General features: G+C 39.9%; 1 protein-coding gene across 14 annotated transcripts in view; it reads right to left on the bottom strand.

Annotated features, from left to right (window-relative positions):
• TUT4 (terminal uridylyl transferase 4) overlaps positions 1-23,674 on the bottom strand; it is a 76,177-nt gene that overhangs the window by 25,728 nt on the left and 26,775 nt on the right. For all 14 annotated transcript variants that reach the window (XM_073357688.1, XM_073357694.1, XM_073357696.1 and 11 more), the window contains 9 exons: positions 21,065-21,116; positions 15,994-16,063; positions 14,510-14,636; positions 11,478-11,597; positions 9,876-10,094; positions 9,567-9,741; positions 6,327-7,078; positions 3,800-3,950; positions 2,098-2,184 (listed from right to left, as the gene is read on the bottom strand). In XM_073357688.1, the coding sequence (XP_073213789.1) occupies positions 2,098-2,184; positions 3,800-3,950; positions 6,327-7,078; positions 9,567-9,741; positions 9,876-10,094; positions 11,478-11,597; positions 14,510-14,636; positions 15,994-16,063; positions 21,065-21,116 (1,753 nt within the window). The remainder of the gene's footprint in view (positions 1-2,097; positions 2,185-3,799; positions 3,951-6,326; positions 7,079-9,566; positions 9,742-9,875; positions 10,095-11,477; positions 11,598-14,509; positions 14,637-15,993; positions 16,064-21,064; positions 21,117-23,674) is intronic.

Here is a 23,674-nt window from a genome sequence, read left to right as displayed (position 1 = left end):
TTGAGATGAGAGGCTGGACCCAATTTTGCATAATATATTTAATGGACTTTTAAATCAGTTTTTATTGGACACCTCTGACATCTCATGTCAAACAGAAGTAACTGGTACATTATTTTAATTTCTATGTGCAACTGACGAGAAATTAAAATGCAATTTTTGATGTGCCTGCTGTGTTAGGGACTCGGTAACTAATTATTACATATAAATTTCTACATGCATTAATTGGTTTTTTACTGTACAATACAGTTTTAACAGTTTTGAAAAGTATATAAGTACATGCAAAAAACTAGTCATAATACATGTTAATGACACCGATACTAAGGTATAGCTATTCGTACTTGATTCTTTGTGATTTTTTGGTTCGTGTATACTTCCCATGGTTTTGCAACTGTAGGGATATAGGCTGACAATAAACCAGGATGGTTTTAAACTGAGCTGGGATATTAGCATGAGCATTAGGCTCAAAGCAGGTGACCAAAAAGAATGCGATCATGAGAAAGAAGAGTTGTTGTGTTAAACTGGCAATGACCATTTGAAATACCAATGTTATCTTATTTAAGGTTGGGCTGCAGTAATAAAAATAAAACAAGGTAAATTGGGAACCAAGCGCAGTAAATAATTGGCTATGTAAGATACTGCTTCTTCTGGCTTTAGCTAAGGTCTGATAATTGGCAATGATATCACTTGTTTGTTAATGGGTATAAAAAGGTAAACTCAGAAGTTCATTGCTAATACCTGCCTGATCAAGTTGGAGCTGACAATATAGGTTTAAGCACCCCTGAGTTCAGCCCATTTGTAAGTGCCTTGATCCAACAGCTTATAAATGGTTTGTTGCTCTTTGGATGTAATAAATTGCTTATTTAGGCTTTATAGGCATGTTTAGAGCAATTGTAAACATATTATTGGGCTTTGGATGTAATAAAGGAATTTAAGGTTAAATTGTTGTTGTGGTAATAAATACAGGTAATAACCCTGTATAAATCATGATAATTCCAACAACAACATGAAAATTCCATTTTCTGTTACTAGGAAAGTTTGGTTGATTGGGATGTTTCTCTGTGCCCGTTAACCATAGTCTATGGTACAAGATACAAATAATTAAGCCAATGCAGTTCCTGAATGAAACTTTTTATTTCCATTTTGGGTTATTCATTTCCATTTTTGTTTGAAATTTATTTTCACTCACTTATTAATAAGCATGGTAATATAATTGAGAAGAATTTCTTTCTGAATGACCTGTTTTAGATCACTATAATTTGTTCACTTTGAAATCAGTGATAAGAAACTATGTCGATCAGCTCATGGCTACTTTCAAACCTTTGATGGAATCAGAAACCTTCAGTCTTAAGTTTTTGTGACAGAAAGATAGTGCCCTCAATCCTCAGCTGTCACCAATAAGCACAGGGCACAGCTGAAGAGTGGGGCTGCAAAAGCAGCATTCACAGCTACCTGATCTTGGGGCCAATTCTGGAAGAAAGAATGGTCTTCTGGGTAAGACAATAGACTGGAACTCAAGTGACCTGGTTCAATTCCTGATTGTGCTACAGACTCTGGGTGTGACCTTAGACAAGTCACTTAGTTTTTCTATGCCTTGGTTTCCACAATAGATATATATTGAGAATAATGTTTCCTACTTCATGGAAGTGATGCGAAGATAAAATCATTAGGATTTCAGAGGCACTCAAACACTATATTGACAGGGTCCATGTAAGTATATGGGCCACAATGCTACTCTAAACTATATGTAGTTGGCTACAGCCCAATAATACTCTTTCCCTCCCATGGCATGCCTCCTGAGCTTGGGGTCAGCTCAAGGGTTTGGTTATGTCAACCTACATCATGAAGGCTTTTCCCCATGCTGGGGAGATGCACCAGTTGCCAGCATCACTGGGGCAGCACAAAGGGGCCAGAGAAGGGTTAAGGATTGAGTTTATATGTCTACAGGTACCTTTATATACACAGTCAAAGGGAAGATGCCACCATTTTAAAATAGACAAAGGAACAAAGAAAGACAGTTCTATATTAATGGGCTAGACAACTGGAATGAAGGGAGAAATTTTAACAACAAATGATAAGTGGTTACCTATTATTACATACCATTGTATTCTTTTCTAATAAATCTTTCCAAACTTGCCAGAATTTGTTCTCTGTTTTGTTGCTCAGAGAAAGGAGGTGATAATTCATCTGAGAAAAAAAAGTTAGACTCTGATGTAACATTCCACTACATTTTTGGCCCTAAATATCTGATTTTATGAATTAAAGTATTTGCTAATATTTATTCTCTTTGAATACCGATTTTTTTTTTTTTTAAAGTCTGACATTTTCTATGGTAGTTAGTACTGACTGCATTTTACTTTGGGACTTGATCCTGTTGTCATTACTCAGGCAAAACTCTTGGGAGCCAATAAGAGCTTTGCCTGAGTAAGAGCTGTGCAATCTGGCTAATACTGAGGGCTTGTCTATGGTAACAGTGCTGCAGCTGCATCAGTGCAACTGTGCCGCTGTAGCATGTAGTGAAGATGCTACCTATGCCGATGGGAGAAGCTCTCCCATCGGCATAGGTACTCTGACTCCCCAAGAGGCAGTAGCTACATCGACAGGAGAAGCCCTCACGTTGACATAGTGCTGTCTACACCAGGGGTTAGGTCAGTATAACTGCATCACTTAGGGGTGTGGATTTTCTACACCCCCGAGTAACGAAGTTATACCTGAGCAATGTAGTTATACCAACATAACTTGGTAGCATAGACCAAGTCTGCGGCCACATTGCTTACCGCACCAAATCTCTATTACTCCTGGGGGGATTCTGCATCAAAATATTAAAAATTCTGCCCCAAAAAATTAAAAAATGTGAAAAACTCTGCAAATTTTATTTGTCAAAATAATGCAATATAATCAGTATAATATATATAATAATATATAATGCAATATAAACCAGTTTCAATTGTTTTGGTAAGTTATTTAAATTACAATATAGAATAAAGTCACAATAACCATCAGCATTTCCTAAACACATGAAAGTTAAATTACAAATGCTTGGTAACTAATACCCTGCATTCCACTTATAATCCTGGATTTTCATTTAAATTAAATTACAGATCACCAAACAGCAATAAAAAAAAAAAGTAGAATGTCATTTTAAATTGCTCAGACTTTTACACATGAAAGTCGTACAGTTTTGCTAATCATTGTCCTGGACCTGGCTGAGTACTTTGGGAAGTGCTTGGTTCTGCTTGTCCTGACATTTTATTGACTGCTTGGTAAATGTTTTATTTGCGCCATGACAGTGATCAACGTCTCCCCCACAGGCACGCATGCCCAGCCTCCCTACCCGCACAGTGATTTGCCTTTCTGAGGCTGCTTCAGGCACGCTGGAACAGACACACTGTCCCCCTGCATACATCTTTTGCATTTTTCTGTGTGGGGGGCATGGAAATATGTAGACCATATGAATTCTACGTGCCTGCAGGTGTGCAGAATTCTGTCAGGAGTACTCCATGCACATTGGCTGCCTGTTCTCTCCAAAACCAATAATAACTGAAGATAAAAATTCTTGCTTATTTTGGGGCCAAATTCTTTGCCAGCATAACTCTACTGACCTCAAACTGTATGACAAAACAATATGGGCCAAATTCTGTTTCAGCTACATTACTGTACTTCCTCCCACTAAAGTCAATGGAGTAACCATCACATTAAAGGGAACAGAACTCAGCTCTACGGCTTTAATTTTTAGAAATTATGAATTACAGCCTATGAAGTGAAAAGTCCTACACTAGTCCAACAGTAATACTGTACTTACCAAAGCATCTCTTACACACTATATCAAGTATTTCCCGAAATCTGTTTGTCATTGGTGGTAGTGGTTTTAGATCAATTTTCTTAAAATCCTCTGGGCAGTCATTTTTGGAATGGCCATCACGTTTGCAGATGCTGCATACTATAGTTGGAGGCTATTAGAAGAAATAAAATAAACAAATTTTAAAATATTTCAATAAATGCATACTATTTCCATAGGAGTGTGGTGAGCAATAACAGCATTTATCTACAGAACAATAAAAGAACACCCCCCTTGACAAATCACCTTTAGCTCTTGCAGTGCACTACAGAGCTCAGGAATTCTGCCCCCAGAGGACAAAGGGAAAGGAGAGGGCCGAAGAGGAGGGAATCACTCTCCTACTGAAAACAAGAGCTTTTCATGAGGAGGAAGGGAACTAGCCTTCCTACTCCAAAATTGTATTTGCCACCAAGTATATGCACAATTAACCTCCTAGATAGCCACCCACTGACTGATCTGTTAAGGGTGATAAAAATGTAATGTTACAAGCCCAGTCATGTAGTACTTCTTTACAACCTTCTGCCCCATAATTCTCTCCTGATTCTAAAAGTCAAGGAGAATCGAAAAGATTGTTGGACAGAAATCTGATTGTTACCAGTGTCCCTTTAATAAATTGGACTTTTACAAAAAAAAGTCTGAAATGACTAAAACATTTTAAAAATCAAAATGAGGAAATATACGTTTATATTACACAGCTATCACTCACAACAGATCTAGGCCCTTAGAAACTCCACTTTCATAACATGCTATATTATCATCTTTAATACCACATGTTATCTGACACTCTGAAATTACAATCAGACTGTTCTCCAGTCTAAGTGTCAAGAAAAGGTGGGAGTGGATAAAAATCAATGTTTCAAACAAAAATTAAATATATTTTTATTTAATTTAAATAAAAATTATTTTAAAAAAATTAAATCAGATTTTTTTATTTACATTTAATACAGGTTTATTTTTAGGGGGAAAAACTAGTTAAAATTAAATTTGAAATTAACAACCTATGTTAAGGTCTAAACTTTTTACAATCGATTAAAATAATCTAAATTAAATACAGAAAATAATATTAAGCAAGACGTTTCCTACCAAGTTGTAAAAAAGTCAAAACAGCGAACTCATGGAAGTTACTGGCTAAGCACCTGGAACCAGAGTTTGCTGAAATGCTACATTAGTTTTTGACAGCAATTGCCTCTTCTACAGGTGCAGAGAGAATGTTTTCCTCATTTCAGTTTATTCAATTAATTCATTTCAATGAATAGTTCATTCAAAGCTAAGAAAGCAATGGGAGTTAAAAAGCAGGAAAGCTTGTTTTCCTCTTCCAAATAATGAATAAAAAGTAGATATGAGATTCACTAATTCTAAAATATTGAAAAACATGATGACTAGAAACAATAGTTCAAGTTACTAACTATATTAATAAAGACACTGTAGAAATTGCAGTAATCCTATAAAGTCTGGCAGAATTGAAGTAGCACATACCCTGAACTCCCATTTAATTCCTTCAGTGGCAGGCAAAAGAAAGGAGATGTAATCAAGCTGGAGTCACTGACCATTTTTTGATAAGGCCTTTTTGGCTCTGGTCACTTTTGGCTGGGTGCAAACTGAGTGATGTCAATTTGCTCTAAAACATCTAATATTCAGGAAGATGCCTGCATACTTCTTATCACTGCACTGGCAAGTCTTTTCTCGGAGTTACATTTTTTAAAACTGAAAATCTGGAGTTTTCCATATTGGAATTTATCAGTTGTTTTTACCTAGAGAAGGAGAATATGAGGAAAGCCAACCTTCCAGTCCTTGGGGATAGCTATAGCTAAGGTGGTAGCTAAACATTAGTCTGGTACATTTAGATAGGGTCAAATTAAGTAATGTTTGTACAATCCTTTGAAAACTGGCAAATGATATAAAACTACTATCAATAAGTTTTATTCAACATAATAATTTGCCTTCTTACAAATGAACAAAAAACAAAAAAACAAAAAAAATCAGGTCCCCAAAAAGATGGGCTATCCATCTTTCTTTCATTCTCTTCTATGGAGAGCAACTGCACTGCACTTCCCAACTGTGGAAAAGTAATGAAAGTTAGAAAATAGCCTATACCTCTCTAATCTGACACAGTGAGGAACATCACATTATATAACCAAGATAATTATACATCTCTTTGTACCATAGGTAAATGGGTCGAGGTGCTGGTAAAGGTATGTTGTAACTCCTCTCAAACCATGGTGATACCCTGACATGTTAACTTATTTCAGCCCCCTAACAATATATGCATCTGTGCTGAGGGAGCAAGTATTTGAAACAGGAAAAGTAGTAATCCATGACAGAGAATGGAATAATTACTAAACCATTCTCCCACCTAGCAGTCTAACAGTTTGGAAGCAGGAATACAGTTCTAACAGGTAGTGAAAGGAGATACTTTGCAGCCAACTGTATCTTTTATTGATATGGGAGTGAAATAACTCCATCACTTACATATCTTTAAAATGCATCTTACCTTTCCAGAAGTCAAAATGAATTTATCAAACACATAATGCATTTCTTCTCTGGAGAGTTTATCTTCATCTTTAAGGTTACAAAGATCTACCATTGCTTTGCAGTTGTGCGAGGTAGCTGATGTGCTAGTGCACTTATTCTTCGGTGAACACTCCATTACTGAACTCTGTCCACTTTCAACATCAACAAATTCATTCACAGAATTTGGGTCATGGAACCAACGTTCACTGCAATTACAATGGTGACTTAGCTTGTCTTTAGTTAGACAAATTTCTGAAAGCTCTAGATCATCTTTCTCTTTGAGTGATTTTTGCTTTAATTCACAGCATTCTTTAGAAATAAGAGATACTGTTTCCTCTCTGTCTTCATCATAATTGGAGTCCAATGCATCTGTTTTATTTACTAACAAACAGTCTGTGTCCTCAGAAACACATTTCCTGGATGTAGATTCCATTTCATTACATTTAAGTTCATATTCTTGTATACTACATCCATTTCCTGCGTTCTGTTTCTCTAAAATGTTTTCTCCCTGTGAAAGACAACAGTTGGCTACAGGTTCTCCAGATTTTGCAGATTTCTTGCTGCTAATTTTTTCCTTTTCTTTTTGCTTGGTATCTGATTTGGATTTAATCCCATCTTTAGTTTGTGGACATGCAAAATATTTATAAGCTGTCCTGAACCGCTCCAGGATGTACTCAAACACCATCTGGCTATTTAGGCTTCGTGCAACATTCCTCTTTAGTGCAAAAGGATCTAGAAAAAGACAATTCAAGTAGTAATTTACTACTTTACATTAAGTAATACTTACACAATAATGTATTTCAAATGCATAAATTATTAGTATTTTGTATTTCAAATTACAGAACCCTATAATATAGTCCAGAACTATATTTATCATGCTATACATCCTCTTCTTCATTTCATCCTGGTACCTGACTGTTTTCATTACAAGGCTGAAGGATATAATGGAATAAATAGCTCATAATCATATATTGTTCTTAAGTACCATTTAAGGATCTGGATCCCAAGAGAGTCTTTAGATTTTTCTGTATAATCACCATATATTTACTGTAAATGTCTGATTTAATTAATGAAAAATTGTGTACCCTTTCTGCTTTGTTAAAAAAATCCCACATTATGGCTGATTCCTAAACTTCAAAGTAAAATAAATATCCAGACATTACAATCAATCTTCGGGCAACTCTGCCCAATATTTTCCTCCTTCTTTGATTTTTTTCATTGATTTAATTTGATAAATAATTTATTTAAAAGTGAAGCAACAGTCAGGAAACTGACTATTTAAAATGATCTCATAGAGTTTCATATTTAGTCTCTCCTTGTAACTTACAGATCAAATTTGTGGTTTACAAGTCAAAAGAGGACCTTCATAATTGCAATTACTGATCATTCCACCTCAGATCTTAAGTATCAAGGTGGGTTGCTTCTTCCTCTTACACAACTCCTGTACTAAAAATTCATCAAATGGAATTTAGCTGAAAATATTGTTAAAAGAATATAATCCCTCCCTCTTAGAATAACCCCTATTTGATCATTATCTTGACACACTTTCCCTTTTTTCTCATGGTTCAGATACTCTTTGACTCTATTCAGTTCCTTACTCTAATCTCAGGATATGTCTACACTGCAATAAAAGACATGCTGCACCAAGTCTCAAAGCCCAGGTCACTTCCTTGGGCTCACAGAGCTCACACTGATGGGCTAAAAATAGCAATGTAGATGTTCCAGCTCTGGTCGGAGCCTAAGCTTTGAGACGCGGTGATGCAGGTTTTTCTTTGCAGTGTAGAGATACATACCCTTAGGGACTTCAGTTTCCAGGATGATGACTAGGTTGGATTCTCATCTCCCAAACTCAAAGTTTATTCACACAGACTTAACTTCCCCTCCCCAACATTTCTTTGATCATGTCCAATACAGATATCCATCTTACCAACACCTCCGTCACCAAGGTCATTAACAAACTTCCTTTTAGCAATGTCAGAGGAAATATTTTCAAATCCTATTTCACTTTGTCTCCTGCCTTTGACACATTTCATTACTGTTCTCTCTACCTTCCCTAACACTGTTCTCCTCATATCTCGTGGATTCCTCCTCAGCATCCCTTTGCTGACTCCCATTCTCCTCTTTTCTGTTGGCATTCTTTAAGATTCTCTACTTGATCCATTCCTTTTCCCTCTATGTGCTTTATGAGATCTCAGGCACTACCATTTCTAAGCTGATAACTAACCAATCTACCTCCTACTTACAACCTCCACCCCTTTTGTCCAGTTTCTCGTATCTAGCCATCTCTCCTATACCCCCCTCCTGGCTGTCTCACTATTTCCATCTCTTATGGAAACTGAACTTATCTTCTTTCCCAACCTTTTTCCCCACTTCCTCACTTTTCTATCACCACTGACAACAGAGTTCTGGTACGTTATTTGCTGATCTTTCCGAACCAATACTGTTTATTTTTTTAAAAAATAATAAACAAAAGATTAATGTTTTCCAAATGGAAATGGATAAAACTTAGGCAAAGAAAGGGAACTATTCTTTCTCCCATCACCACATAAGGTATCACCATCAAATTTATTTTGCCTCAAGGCTCCCAAATGTATTACTTATGGTCAGACATCTAGTTTTTAATATATTCTCCAGGACATACTCATCATTCCACTATGCTGACAGTCAGCTTCCCAGTGTGGGAATATGGCCCATGGGAGCTTTTACTCCACTGAGCTGGTTCCATTCACTCCAATCAATGCTCTCCTCTCTGCTCTGCCCATATGTCAGAAGCAGGGGAAATAAACTGATGATCAGAGGCAACTAGAAGACCCAGTGGTATGGGATCTTGCAGAGGTAATGTTCCCACAATCCCAGAACAAATGGAGGAAGAATGGGTGGAGAAAAGTGCAGATAATGGGGAATGAAATAGATGGAGATGGTTCAAGGAGAAAAGGAACAGTACTGCAGAGACGGAATGGAAAGAAAAAAGGGCTGGGGGGAAATGGTGCTCCATCCATATTTCAGGAGTCATTGTACTCATACTGCTATGCTGGGCAGATGACACATCCTCAAGTAGCCTGATTAACTTTTGTACATTTGCCAGCTAAACTGGTACTTTCCTCTCCATTTGCATCCAATGCAATTTCTTGTCCAAGTACTAGAAATAAATGTTAGATAAGTAAAATCCAAAGAATAAAGCATAATGCCTGTAGACTTGGTAGAAAGAACATTACCGCACCTTCAATGGCTATTCGCCTTTTAGGCCAGTTTTTGTTCTCTCTGGTTAAGAGTTCTTGTACCCGTATACTGATGACATATTCCTCCAAAGCAAATTCCAGTGTGTAAAACTTCAACAGTTCTAACCACAGTTGCCCCAGGGATATTTGGTGGGGTTTTTCAAATGCTAAGGGAGACTGAAACAAACATGAATGTTTAGTTGCAGTAAGAAATTAAGATTCCAGTATTTTTCTAAGTTTTTTTTTTTTAAATAAAAAGTTTAAAGATCAGACAGCAGATGTGGTCTCCATTCAGATAAACAATTACTCACTTTGCCATGTTTCTCCTTTGCATTACTTTGGTTGTCCGTTTCTGAGCTTGTTGACTTCTTACCACCTTTCTGCTGTTCAGCTTTAGCTTTGCCGTCTACACCACTTGAGTTTTTCCCCGCTCCATTATTTGGTGGCTTGTATTCCCATCTTACAAACTTCTCCTCTTCTATACCTCTCAGTGGGTAGTCATCTGCCCTCTTTAAATCAAAGCCTTCAATCTAAATACAGTTAAAGGATTTCTGAGAACAAGATTGTATGTCACATACCATACTTGGGCCAAAACACAAAAATGGCAATTTCAGGGCCTAAAAAAGATAATTTCACCAACACTGCTAATGCTGGTTATGCATGGTAAGAAAAGGGTATCACATCTCAGTGTGTCAACTGAGTTAACCCTGACCCAAAGCACAGAATTGCACAATTGTCCACGTGTATTATGAGAGTCTTTCACTTTCCTCAGAAGCAACAGGCACAAGTCAACCACACAAAGAAAAATGTGCTAAGGTCTTTATTTGCAGCAGGGTCTCAAACACGCAGCCCCCGAGTTATTTCCTGCAGCCCGCCATAGGCACTGACTCCCCCTCTCTGCCCCTCTCCCCGCCCTCCCCTCCTACCCGTCCCCCCAGAAAGCGCCGCATCCCTGCTCCTCCGCCTACCTCCCAGCGCTTCCCGTCACCAAAGAGCTACTTGGCGGCACTTAGGACTTTCCAGGAGGGAGGGGGAAGGAGCGATGATGCGGCGTGCTCAGGGGAGGAGGCAAGGAAGAGGCGGCTTCAGGGCTTTGTTGCAATGCACGTTCTATCAAAGCCTGTTCTGAAAGGTGCTAAGCACCCTGAGATCCCACTGGTCTCAGTAGGAGGAGAAGGCATCTCAGCTCCACACAAAGGAAGTTCTAACAGAGAGATGACCCAAGGGAGGAGGGGGGATTCAAAACCTGCGTCCCAGCCCCTTGCTGTTCTGGGCTGTGACCTGAGGCTGAAAAGTGCTGCCAGCTGCGGGGTTCAGCGCATGCTCACGGCCAATGGCTCTTGGCCCATCAGTCCCCATGACAGCTCCCTCTGCTCCCGCAAGGGTAATGGCAATGTTTGGAAATACATATATATGTGAACATGAAGATTAACAAATCCATGAAGATTAACAAATCTGTGTTAACGTCAAGGCTCACTGATGAACATTTGCAAGCAACACTGAGATTGGTTTCATCTCAGGATATCAAACCTAATATTGATGCTCTGGTTGATGCAAAATGCTGCCAGCTAAGTGGCCAAAAATGAAATGACTGTCAAAATTAGCACTGACTTTTTGCATTACAGTTTTTAAAAAGTTAATACATTGACTTTTAATAGCATACTATATTACTCTTCATTTTTTTCATTTTTGACTATACTTTTGTATCGTTGTATGAAAAGGTTTCAATGATGTGGCCCTCGGGCCAATGTACTAGTCCTCATGTGGCCCTCATTGTGATTTGAGTTTGAGATCCCCAATTTAGACTATTCAATCTCGTATGACACATTTTATGATCTGTAAAATAACCGTGCAGCACTGCCCCTTAAAAATATTGCAAGTGTAGGATTATTATATTGTCAAAAAGAACTTACCCAAGTGCCTAAATAGGATGGTAAAATGGGTGGTTTTCTTTGTTGAAGAAAAAATATCACCATTAAGGCAAAAGAATATGAGGGAATCCCACCTTCTGCCTGGCAGTCAATATGGCACAACTACAAAAAGATAAGACAGTTATAGTTTTCTGATAAGATTTTAGCATTTTAATTATATAATACATAATATAAATGAGCCATTAGAAAAGTTCAAAAGGAATATGGAATATATGCTAAAGCTAACTAGAAAGTCTTTCATCTCAAAATCTAAGGAAACAGTAAACTTTTATATAGATGTTTTCTGTGTTATCTCCTTCTCACTCACAAGCCATTCAGAACAGAGCACCTCACCTACTTTTTTCCACACCTTGCAACTCCCATGTTACAGCAGTATTCAGAAAGTTACAGTAGATATACATTGGCCAGAGGATAAAATGTAAACTCTAATCATTTGTAAAGTTCTTCAACTTTACTATTATTATTATTACTATTATTTATGATTACACATTGATTCTATTATAACTCTGCAGTTGTGGTTCACATTTATGCTTCTGCCAGGGATTTATGTTTTTGATAAAGAGAACCTGCTATTGTGCAATCGCCAGGTATTCTTCATATCTGGCTCTATGCTGATAAGATGCTTTTCCATGTGAGCTCAACAGGTTTTTCAGTATTTTTAAAGTCAGACTTCAAACAGTTCTCTTTTCTAGTTTGTAATGTTATGTTCTTATGTATTGTATGGCACTAATCGATTTATGAAAGCCTCTTCACAAAAATATCAATAATATTAATAATACTATATAATGGAATGCACTTTTCAATAAAGTCAAGTCATTTAAAGTCAAGTATTGCTTAATAGTGACCCCAAACCTGAACTATAAAAGGATTTGACATCTGAAGTATACTTTATACAGCTGATACAGCTCAATTCTTATACTCAACAATGGTATCTCTAGATGACCCAGTGGGAGATGGAGACAAAAACTCGTACAATTGTTTTGCTGGCAGCCTGACATGAGCTCATTTTTTAAAACTGCCTTGATTTTGATGAGTGGTGGGTTTGGCAAACGATGCTTGCTTTCTTGGGATGAATTCTGGGAAAGTTCCCAGTCCTAGAATGAGGATCTGCAGAGCCCTGCACCTGTTGAAACTGTACTGTGGGTGTCCAATGTTTGCTAGTTGGTCTGCTTCATAATGTTATGGAGGCCAGAATAGAGCCAATGATATAGAGGCAATTTCAGAAGTGTGTATAATATAAATGAAGGGTGAGATCCTCACCCCCTCTCTGGCCCCTTTACATCAGATAAAAGGGCCAGAGCAGTTTAAGGGGGCATGTCAGAGGGAGGCTAGCCCCTGTGCCACAGCAGGTGCTCCTAGCTGGGCACATTAAGGGGGTAGGGGCTGCACCTGGGCTATAAATGGTAAGAGGCTGCTCCAATACAGGAGGACTGGCTGTGATAATAGAACTGAGAAAGAGGCAGGAAGCTGCAGGAAGCAGGAGCAGCAGGACTACCACAGTCCTCTGAGAGGGGAGGCAGGGAGTGCCCAAGATGTGAAGGTTGAGTGAGGAACTGTTTAAGTTTGAATAATAAAACTGCTAAAAGGAGATTGTGAGTGTGGCAGTGTGTCTTTGCAAGCAGGGGAGAAGTCATGCCTTGTACAGGGCCCTATAAGCCCCAGTTCTGACTAGGGGAGAATTCCCCTGCACAGGCACGGTGGACAACAGCCATAAGACAGCCATTCAGCAATCTCCTTGCAAGCCCTGGAGTAGGGGGCATGCCAAGGGTGTGGATGGGGGCAGGGCTGCAGAGATTCTGGCCAGTATCACAGCCAACAGGGCAGCCTTGGACATCATCCATAACTTTGACAGGCCCCATCCAGCCCCCAGAGTAGCCCAGGATCAGGAGAGTACAAAAGTGACTTAAAGGTACCTTAGCTCTCTCCTCCCTCTGGGCTGTAAGAGTTCAGTGCTGGCAGAGCACAAAATCTTACCCAGTAGATCTTTGGCCAAGTTCCACTGGAAAACTCTTCATGAGTCACTAGTGTACTGCAACCTGGGAAGATTTCATGACTTTTACAAGTTAGACTTTTTCAGGAATCTAGCTAGGAATTTTAGCAACACAAGTTCCTTAAACTTAGTTGCACCACTGGGAGTCTGCAAGCAATTTAATATAAAACATCTCTCCACAGATGTCAAAAAGGCGGCATATACTTGCCTCTAGACACAAAGTGGACATATTCTGCATTACATGCCACTGCATACACTTCAACTCACAATACAGAACAGAAGAGAGAATTCAGAGTCATCGGGTTTTTTTAAAAAAAACTATCTATTGTAACCATGCATAAGACTAAGCACATAGAGCTGCAATCTACTTCCAGGTTCTGATGATATTAATAAATCATTCCAGAGACAGTTCACTAGAACTCACAAAGGTTTATAACCCTTTTACATACAGCTAAGATTGTGTTGCTTCTTGTATTTCAGAATCCAGTTCAGAACTACCCTCCTTAAGCTTACTGTAGCCTACTTCATAGACCTTGTCTTTGTATTCCCTCTACTCATCTTGCACCTCTCTACTCCCTCTTTTCGTTCATCAAAATCTTGTCCCTGTTGATGAAAGAGTGCCTCCTCCTCTGCAGCTCCTCCTGTCAGTTCTCCATCTCAGCCTCAAATACGGCTCTGCCTTAAGTCTCAGAAGAAAGTATTTTTCACCCTTCCATACCTCTCCATTCCTCTCTCCCTATCCTAACATTTCTTTCTGTAATTGTGGGATACAAATGCTGAAGAACTTGGGGACACAGTTTACAGGAGAGATGGATGCTACATTTGACTATAGTACATTTTGATTTAGGAAAAAAAGAAAAAATTCATTACAAACTTTGATACTACTGTATTACAAATTACATGCTGGTGTCTGTGTCCCTGGAAATTTACTCCCATAACACATTTGTTGCTGTATTATATTTTATGTGCAATCCTCAAGGGGAGAACAGACATGTTTAAGCGGTCTTTATTTGTATTAACTTACTCTAGCCCAGTAGCGGAAAGCCAACACCAAGGGAGCAAGGACAGGTTCCAGTTTGCCAAGTGCAGCCAGCAAGTCAGTTGTAAGACAGGCCACATCATTTCTAGCACTCACTTTACAAGTTAAACCACTGTCATTAAGAGAGAAATAAGAAACCAGTTTAAGTTCATAATTTTAACTACAAGTATGCAGACAAAGTTGGAAAGATTGCCACTCCCAGCATACTGAAAGCAAATACCAGAACACACCTCGTGAATGAAAGTGACCATTTTAGCAAGCAACATGATACCGATCAAACTGAGTTAGATTTTCATTACTGCAGGAGTTGGATTTAGAACTCACAAAAATCCCTTCCAGCTATAACAATGAAAAATGTCATAGATCTATGCTCAACTCTGCCACTGATTAACTATGTAACCTTATGCAAGTCACAAACTTCCTGTGTATCTTATCTCCTCCTCCTATTTCCTTCCCCATTGTTCACTTGACATTAAATGATATTGGGTACAGAGTGGACATTTGACTGAGATGGGTTAATATTTGTTGCCCTTGTGGAGAAAGTGAATCTGCAGGAGCGGGAGGAGTGCCAAATCAAAGGAAACTTGGAAAAGCTAGTACTTTAAATATAAAATATATGGTAAACTAGGGCCTTAATTATCATCTCTGAAGTGCACTTTTTTGGTTTCTCTTTGTATTATCTTGATTTATCTTCTCTCTCAGATTTTTTTTTTTTTTTTTTTTTTACACCAAACAGTAAAAGGGCCTTGACTTTTTCAGATTAAACACAAAAACCAGAGCCAGCCCACTCGTTTAAGATCTATGCTATGTGTTTATTTTTTAATGTAAGAGCTGGGATGTACCAGCTAAATCTTCTCTCAAGAAACTTCATTCTGCCTCCCTAAATTATTATTTACATTGTGTTGGTACCTATAATGTGCTAGCAACATCCACACACAAAGGAAGCAATAGTTCCTGCCCCAAAGAGTAGCCAGGGACTCTCCTGGGTTCAACCAAATACTTCCTATCCTAAACTGTCATATAGTGGTGCTGTACACCATTAAACAGCACCTAATTTCATTGAGGTGGCTGCATTTCAGTAGTTGATGAAGTTAACTGCCCATCTCCCCTTTTCAGCCTCTCACGTGGGTAGTGAGGCTTAAATTTGTGAAATGCTTTGAGATCCTTGGATTAAATGGTTGGTATAAATTTTAAGTATCCCCTGAGAATGACTTTCCCTTTTCCTTATTTAACTCCATCCAGAAGGGACATGACCAGATTCTCTCAACTGGTGTCCTTGGTGAATCAGGACTAGTTCAAGTGAGAAGATGAAGCCAACCTCTCTTTCTGGGCTACCCTTTCTACTGTTAGCATGAATATTACATTGACATTTATTGCTGGGAGTGCAAGCAACCAGCTGCCAGGAGGTATGAATAAGCAGAATAAATGTTGATATATTGTTAAGGATCCTTTTGAACTCTTAAACACACCTTTTAACATCTCTGCAAAAGACAACAGGAACTTTGGCATGGAAATCTGACTCCACATCTGAGTAAAAAGCTAAACAAGGAAGAGAAGACAAAAATGTTAGCTATAAAAGTCTTGCATAGTTCTCCCTAATTGTTTCTTTTAGCTGCTAGATTCAAATTAAGTACATTTAAGTTGCAGGTGCCATATGTCTAAATATTTTCTGATCACTTTGGATTCTCACCACCACGAAAGTATATTCAGTAAGGAAGAAAGGTTACAGTAACTATGGTTCTTTGAAATGTATTGTTCACATGGACTACATTCTTGGTGCACATGCTCCTCATGCATCAAATTCTTTTTTGCCAGCAATGTCTGCTGGGGCTGCATCTGCACCTTCAATATCCTCCTATCCCCTCACCCAATGGCATAAAGGGCTAAGGAAGCCTACACATCCCTCAGTTCCTTTGCCAATACAGAACCCCAAAGGAGGACTCTAGAGTAGCGGGAAAGGAGGTTGGAGCATGGAATCCAAATGGACAATACATCTTTAAGAACCACAGTTACTGTAAGGTAAGTAATCGTTCTTTCTTCGAGTGATGGTCCACATGGATTCCACTCTTGGTGACAAACAAGCAGTTACCTGTTTGCTAGGATGTGGATCAGAGAAGTCTTACTTAAACAATAATTCCAGAACAGGCCTGTGAAAATGAGCATCCAATGTTGGAACCTCTACCAAAGAACAGTGTCTTGGAAATGTGTAGACTGAGCTACACTTTGCTGCCCTACAAATTCCGGAAACTGGACATACTTCAAACAGGCAGCACAGGCTGCTTAAGCGCTATTGAAATGAGTCTAATATGTCTAGGTGTATCTAAACTGGTTAACTCTCTGACCAGTGAGTAAGTATGGAATAGCCCTTTGAGGAACTTTGATACCATCAGGTGGGGGCGGGTAGGGGGAGGAGGGAACATGATTTTAGAGGCAGACCGTAAGCCAAAATTGCTACAAGATGGCCCTTAACAGAACTGAACAAAAGGCCAGCCTGTTTTAAGTGTGATAGGTAGTTGAGGGTCTTTGGTATTAAGGCCTGGATCAGGTCCAGAACCTCTTGAGCTGCCCATATTTCTTGTTTATGTTTTCCTGCTCTCTATTAGGACTTCCTGGACCTATAGGGAGCAGTCTCTCTATGGTACTCAGCCAGCCAACAGCCACACTGACAGTTGCAGTGACTTCGGGTCTGGGTGGAGTATCTGGCTGTGGTGCTGTGAGATCACTTTTGGGCAGTCTGGGAGCTAGATCAGTGTCTGAATGGACATGTGTATTAGTTCTGTCAGCCAAAACTTGCTAGTGCAGAATATTAGACTAATCGTGGCTTTGTCTTGTGATTTTGGAAGTTAACCTGGGGATGAGGGGAAATTGGTGAAAAGGCATACAGAACACCATGAGATCCTTGCAGAAGGAAGACATCCAGTAACTACCCCAGGTTTACAACCCCTTTGGAACAAAAGTTCTGGCTCTTTGCATTGCCATTGGGGTCAAACAGGCCTATCAGATGGTTCCCCCAATGCAAGAATATCGGCTCTATGATGGATTTCCTCAACGTACGCTCATGTGTGATAACAGACTGACTGCCAGGTTGTTGCTGACTCCCACGAGATGAAGAACCATTGGGGTTATCCCATAGCGGTGGCACCATGTCCAGAGCTTCATAGTTTCTAGAACTAGGAGGAACAAGTGTAAACCACCTTACTTGTTTATATAGTTCATTGTTGACATGTTGTCCATCACTATATGCACTGTGGAGTTTTGGAAAACAGGTAGGAAGGGCATACAGGTTAGTGTGATGGCTCTGAGCTCCAGGGCATTGATGTGAAGCACCGTATTTTCTAGGGACCAAGCCCCTTGGATCTTAAGATGGTCCGGGTGGGCTCCCCAAGCCTGTTCCTGACACATCTGTGATTAAAGTCCTTGTAGGGGAGGGAACCCACTGCACACATTTGTGGGTTTCTTCCACCATCTGAGTTCTGTGATGATGTGAGATAGAACCATGATCTTCTCGTACTTCTGGTGTTTTGCCAGGGAACAAACCAATCTGAGACAGATTTGGAATGGGCAGAAATGAAGTCTGGCAAGTGTCATCACATACATCCATACTGATATATGGCCTAGCACCCCAGACATGTCTGACCCATCATAGACAGGTTTGATTCTATCCCAACCAGTAGTGACTATACTGAAACCCGGAGTCAATTATGGCTCTGTCGCACTCTATTGCCTGCAATACAGTAAGATGATTTTGTTTACCAGGAGGCCCAACTGAAAGAACAAAGTGTCCATTCCAGGCTTGCTGCCATCTCAGCCTGGGATCTGCACTGCTTCAGCCAATTGTCCAGGTAAGAGTAGATATGAATGCCCTTCCTGCTGAGATCTGCTGCTACTATCACTAGGCACTTCATAAAGACTCTTGGTTCCATAGAGTCCAAATGGCAGTACCTCATACTAGTAATGAGTGGGCCCTACCACAAATCTTAGGTATTGCCTGTCAGATGGATGGATGGATGGCTACGTGGAAGTACATATCCCAGATGTCAAGAAACACTCATCAGTCTTGAGAAATGCAGACAAGCATTACCATCCTGAATCTGAGGTGGTGTATATACACATTCAGTCTCCGCAGGGCTAGGATAGGACAAAAACCACCTTTCTTCTTTGGGATAAGGAAAAATTGGGTGTAGTATCTCTTCTATGCCTCCTAGACAAAGCAATGAGGCCATTTCTGTTTATAACAGGCTCTTGTGAGAAGGATCCCTGCAAACGTATGAGGAAGAGAGCAGGGTGGGTAAAGAATGGAAATGTAAAGGGTAGCTTTGGGCAATGACGACTAATGCCCATTATAAGCTGTGATGGCCATACAGTCCTGGGGAAAGTAGCAAGGTGGTTCCTGAAAGTGAGAGAAGGCTCTGAATGTCTTTAGGTATGCTTCAACACTCCTGTTAAAGCTGCTGCCTCCAAGAGGCTTGCCAAGGAGGGGCAAGATGGGAATCCCCTGAAGCATCTGGTCTTCTTTCTGTGCTGCTTCTCTCAACTCCAGATGTAAGAACCAGTCCTCTCTTTGCTGGGGCTGATGCTTGCATAGTCTTCTATAGAGAGCCAGTGTGTAGATTCCCAGGGACCACAGTGTGGCCCTTGGCCTTAGTCTGTTCTCTGGCTGAAGAGCTCTAATCCCTCAAAGGACAGATCCTCTACAGTAGCCTGTACTTTGCATGATACCTTGCCCAGTGCTTGGAGCCATGAGGCCCATCTCATTGTGACAATCCTGGCCACTGATCTTGTGGACATATCAACCACACCATGGCTGCCTATAACAATCTCATAACCACCTGAGATTCTTCTGAGATCTCTTTTTAACTCTTCACGGTCTGCTTTGGACATAACTATCATGAGTAATTTTGTATCATCGCCAAACTTTTCCACCTCACTGCTTACCCCTTTTTACAGATCATTTGTGAATATGCTGAACAGCACTGGTCCCAGTACAGATCCCTGGGTGATCCTGCTATTTACCTCTCTCAATTCTGAAAACTGACCATTTATTTCTACCCTTTGTTTCCTATCTTTTAACCAGTTATTGATCCAGGAGAGGATCCCTTCATCTTATCCCATGACTGCTTACTTTGCTTAAGAGCGTTTGGTGTATGGCCTTGTCAAAGGCTTTCTGAACGTCCAAGTACACTATATCTACTGGATCACCCTTGTTCACATATTTGTTGACCCAGTCAAAGAATTCTACTAGATTGGTGAAGCATGATTTCCCTTTACAAAAGCCATGCTGACTCTTCTCCAACAAATCGTGTTCATCTATGTATGTGGTTATTCTGTTCTTTACTCTAGTTTCAATCAATTTGCTTGGCACTGAAGTTACGCTTACTGGCCTGTAATTGCCAGGATCGCCTCTGGGGCCTTTTTAAAAAATGTGTCATATTAGCTATTCTCCAATCATCTGGTACAGAAGCTGATTTAAATGACAGGTTACATACCACAAATAGTAGTCCTGCAACTTTATATTTGAGTTCCTTCAGAACTCTTGGGTGAATACTATCTGGTCCTGATGACTTATTACTGTTCATCAATTTGTTCCAAAACCTCCTCTACTGACACCCCAATCCAGGACAGTCCTTCAAATCTGTCACCTGAAAAGAATGGCTCAGGTGTGGGAATCTCCCTCACATCCTCTACAATGAAGACTGATGTAAAGAATTCATTTAGTTTCTCCACAATGACCTAGTCTTCCTTTAGTGCTCCTTCAGCACCTCAATTATCCAGTGGCTCCACCGATTGTTTCGCAGGCTTCCTACTTCTGATGTACTTAAAAAACGTTTTGCTGTTAGTTTTTGTGTCTTTTGCTAGTCGTTCTTCAATTTATTTTTGGCCTGCCTAATTACACTTCAATACTTGACTTACCAGAGTTTATGCTCCTTTCTATTCTCCTCAGTGTGACGTGACTTACAATTTTTAAGGCATGCCTTTTTTCCTTTAACTGCCTCTTTTACTCTGTTGTCTAGCCTTTGTGGCATTTTTTGGTCCTCTTATTATTTTATTTGGAGTATACATTTAATTTGAGCCTCTTTTATGGTGTTTTTTAAAAGTTTCTACGTGGCTTGGAGGCATTTCACCCTTGTGACTTTTCTTGTAATTTCCTTCTCGAAGTTAAAAGCTATTGTCTTGGGCTTCTTTGGTATTTTCCCTCCACAAAGATGTTAAATTTAATTACATTATAGTTACTATTACTAATCAGTTCAGCTATATTCACCTCGTGGACCAGATCCTGTGCTCCACATAGAACTAAACTGAGAATTGCCTCTTCCCTTGTGGTTTCCAGGAGCAGCTGGCTCCAAGAAGCAGTCAGTGTCAGTCTAGCACCATTCACTAGCATTAAACTGATTGAAAAAGGCTACAGTAAAACATAAAATCTCTATCCTTTTTGTAATTCAAATATTCTGTGTGCTTTTTGTTGTATTTTTCCCAGCAACGTTAGTACAAAAAGCAATTAAATAAGCAAAGCGTTAATTACAGATAAAGAAGTTAACTCACCACAGGTTTTTAAAATGTCAAGCACCTGTATCAGAACATCCGGGTGACTCATCTAAAAATGAGGACCAAACAAAATTAGGACAGGGTTATTTTATTCAGAAACTGAGTTACTGAATTTTATAATTAGTTTAACACCATTTAAGGTGTACAATTTAAATACATAATGTTTATTGTAAATTTTCCTACAATAATTCATTGTATTCATCTACTGATATTTATGAAAAATGTTAAATATATTCATCTACTCCATGAAAACGGGCACTACTAAATAATTCAGACATCTTTCACTTTCAAGTTATATTCTATGAACTCTTCTGGTAAACCCATCTGCTCAATCTATCCATTAAAAAATAATTTGAATCCTTAAGTACCGACGTTGAAATCTGAATCCTCTGATATAGCATATGTTCAGCTGTGAGTGTTGGATCTTTACTCCTGGGGGAATTCTGCGCCACTGCGCATGCACAGACTTTATATCCCCCAAAGATTTCTTTGCTTCCCCATAGAAAAATGACTTTCTGACGAGGAAGTAAAGAAAACACACAAGAGCAGCCATACAACCCTCCCCAGCGTATGTTTCAGGGGCCCAGGGCAGCCAGCAGAGAGGTAAATCACTGTGGGGCAGGAAGCATGACTGGGGAAAACCCAGCTGGTAACTCCTACCCTGCACCGAGCTCAGCGGCTAGTCCAGGCTGGACTGGGGAGGACAGGACTTACTCTTCCCCTGCACAGCATCCAGGGCCGGGTCAAATCCGCCTCCAGATTTTTCCCCCAGGTGCAGGAAGCTATGCAAACTCCCACTTCCTCATCCCATCTCCCTGCTTCTTGCACTCATCCCTCCTCAGCTGCCGGGGGAGAGATCCCTGTACAGAAAGCTGCTACCCCATCCACCCAACCCCCTTGCATCCAGACCCCCTTATACCTATACCCTCCCCAATGAGCCCCACTCCCGACGAGCCACCCACACCCAGATCCCCATCCCACCGAGCCCCCCAACCAGTTGCACCTGGATCTCCATTCCACTGATCCCCACTCATCAAGTATCTGGACCTCCCCACTGAGACACTCACACCCAGACCCCCCTGCCGAGTTCTGTCCTGCACACCCAGACACTCCCCCCACACGCTGAGCCCCAACCACCTTCACCTGGACCCCCCTGCAGAGTTCTATTACCACTGCACCCAGAAACCCCCAAGTCCCTGTGCATCCAGAGCCCCTCCACACCCAAATCCCCCATTGAGCCGCCTGCACCCAGACTGCCCCACACAGAGCCCTCTCAACTCACACCTGGATTCCCACACATACTAAGCCCCTCCATATTTGGATCCTGCCTTGCTGAGCCTGCCTCCCACACTTGGTGCACCTGGCATGGAGGAGCAGTGCCCTGGGGTGTTTCTGGGGCAAGTCCAGACCTAGCACTGTCAGGGTTGGGTGCAGCCTCACCCCTGAGACCATGTCTAGGGAAGGGGAGGGGGAAAGGGAAGAGGGGGGAAAGCTGCACAGTGATCTCCCACCTCTGTGTAGCCAGTAGCCTGTGCTCCACAATGCCATTCTGGAGCCTCTACATTTATTTGACAAATAACATTTGCAATATTTTGCAGAATTTTAAAATATGTGCAGAATTTTAATTTTTTGGCACAGAATGCCCTCAGGAGTAGCTCTTGAGCTCGTCAAATAAATATGTATCATGAACTTTGGTTTACTTAATGAATTTTGTTAAAGTAACACATTTTTATACATGGAAAAAAATCTTATTTTCCAGAAACCTAATACACTTTTCAAAACAATATTTTAAAGGTGAACTGGAAATAAATAGTTTTAACAAAAATGAGTTAAAAATTATTTTTATGCGCTCAGAGACCCAACCAACAACAGACATGAGGTACTGAGCATATATTTGCTTTAAAAGGTATCCCAGTGTAGCTCCAGCTGATCCTAATTACTGAAACACCTCAGAATGCAATACTGCACCCCAAAGTACCAACACAGATGTCATGAACTTCACTGGAACAACACAGTCAGCCCAAAAGGGCCCACGGTAGTAAGGTTTTTGAGTATGTTTTGAGGGTGTTGGTTTTTGTTTGTTTTAATTATATGTTTTGTTTCTTACATTACTTTTGTATTAAGTTAAAGATGATCACCCCATGTATTATAAAAATGCACCAATAACCTTAGCCTCCTAAGGGACAGCTCCATTATTCTGGAGGAGTTTTTGGTATTTGTGATATCTGAGATGTGACAGCAACAAGGAGCTGAGTAGAATATCAAAGGAAATATTATGGCAATTTTAATACAACTTTCCATCAAATTTGAGTGTTTAGTGACTTTTCAACACTTACTATTTGGGCATCCTGCACATAAAGATACAAAACTTATTTGGGGTAAACTATTTGCATTTAATCTCTAATGCTTAGAAGCAGATTCAACAGAATAGAAAACGAAACGGCAAGTAGCCCACATAAAGCTGCAAAAAACTGAAATTAAAGCTACCACATAGATGTAATTTTCTTGAAATGATGCAAAATGATAAAACTTGTCAATTTGACTTATAATTAGGGCTGTCAAGCGATTAAAAAAATTAATCATAATTAATCATGCTCCTAAACAATA

Source organism: Lepidochelys kempii, chromosome 8, assembly GCF_965140265.1.
Source record: "Lepidochelys kempii isolate rLepKem1 chromosome 8, rLepKem1.hap2, whole genome shotgun sequence".
NCBI classification, from domain to species: domain Eukaryota; kingdom Metazoa; phylum Chordata; order Testudines; family Cheloniidae; genus Lepidochelys; species Lepidochelys kempii.
Note: the sequence above shows the minus strand (reverse complement) of the source record. Positions and strands in the feature narration are given on the sequence as shown.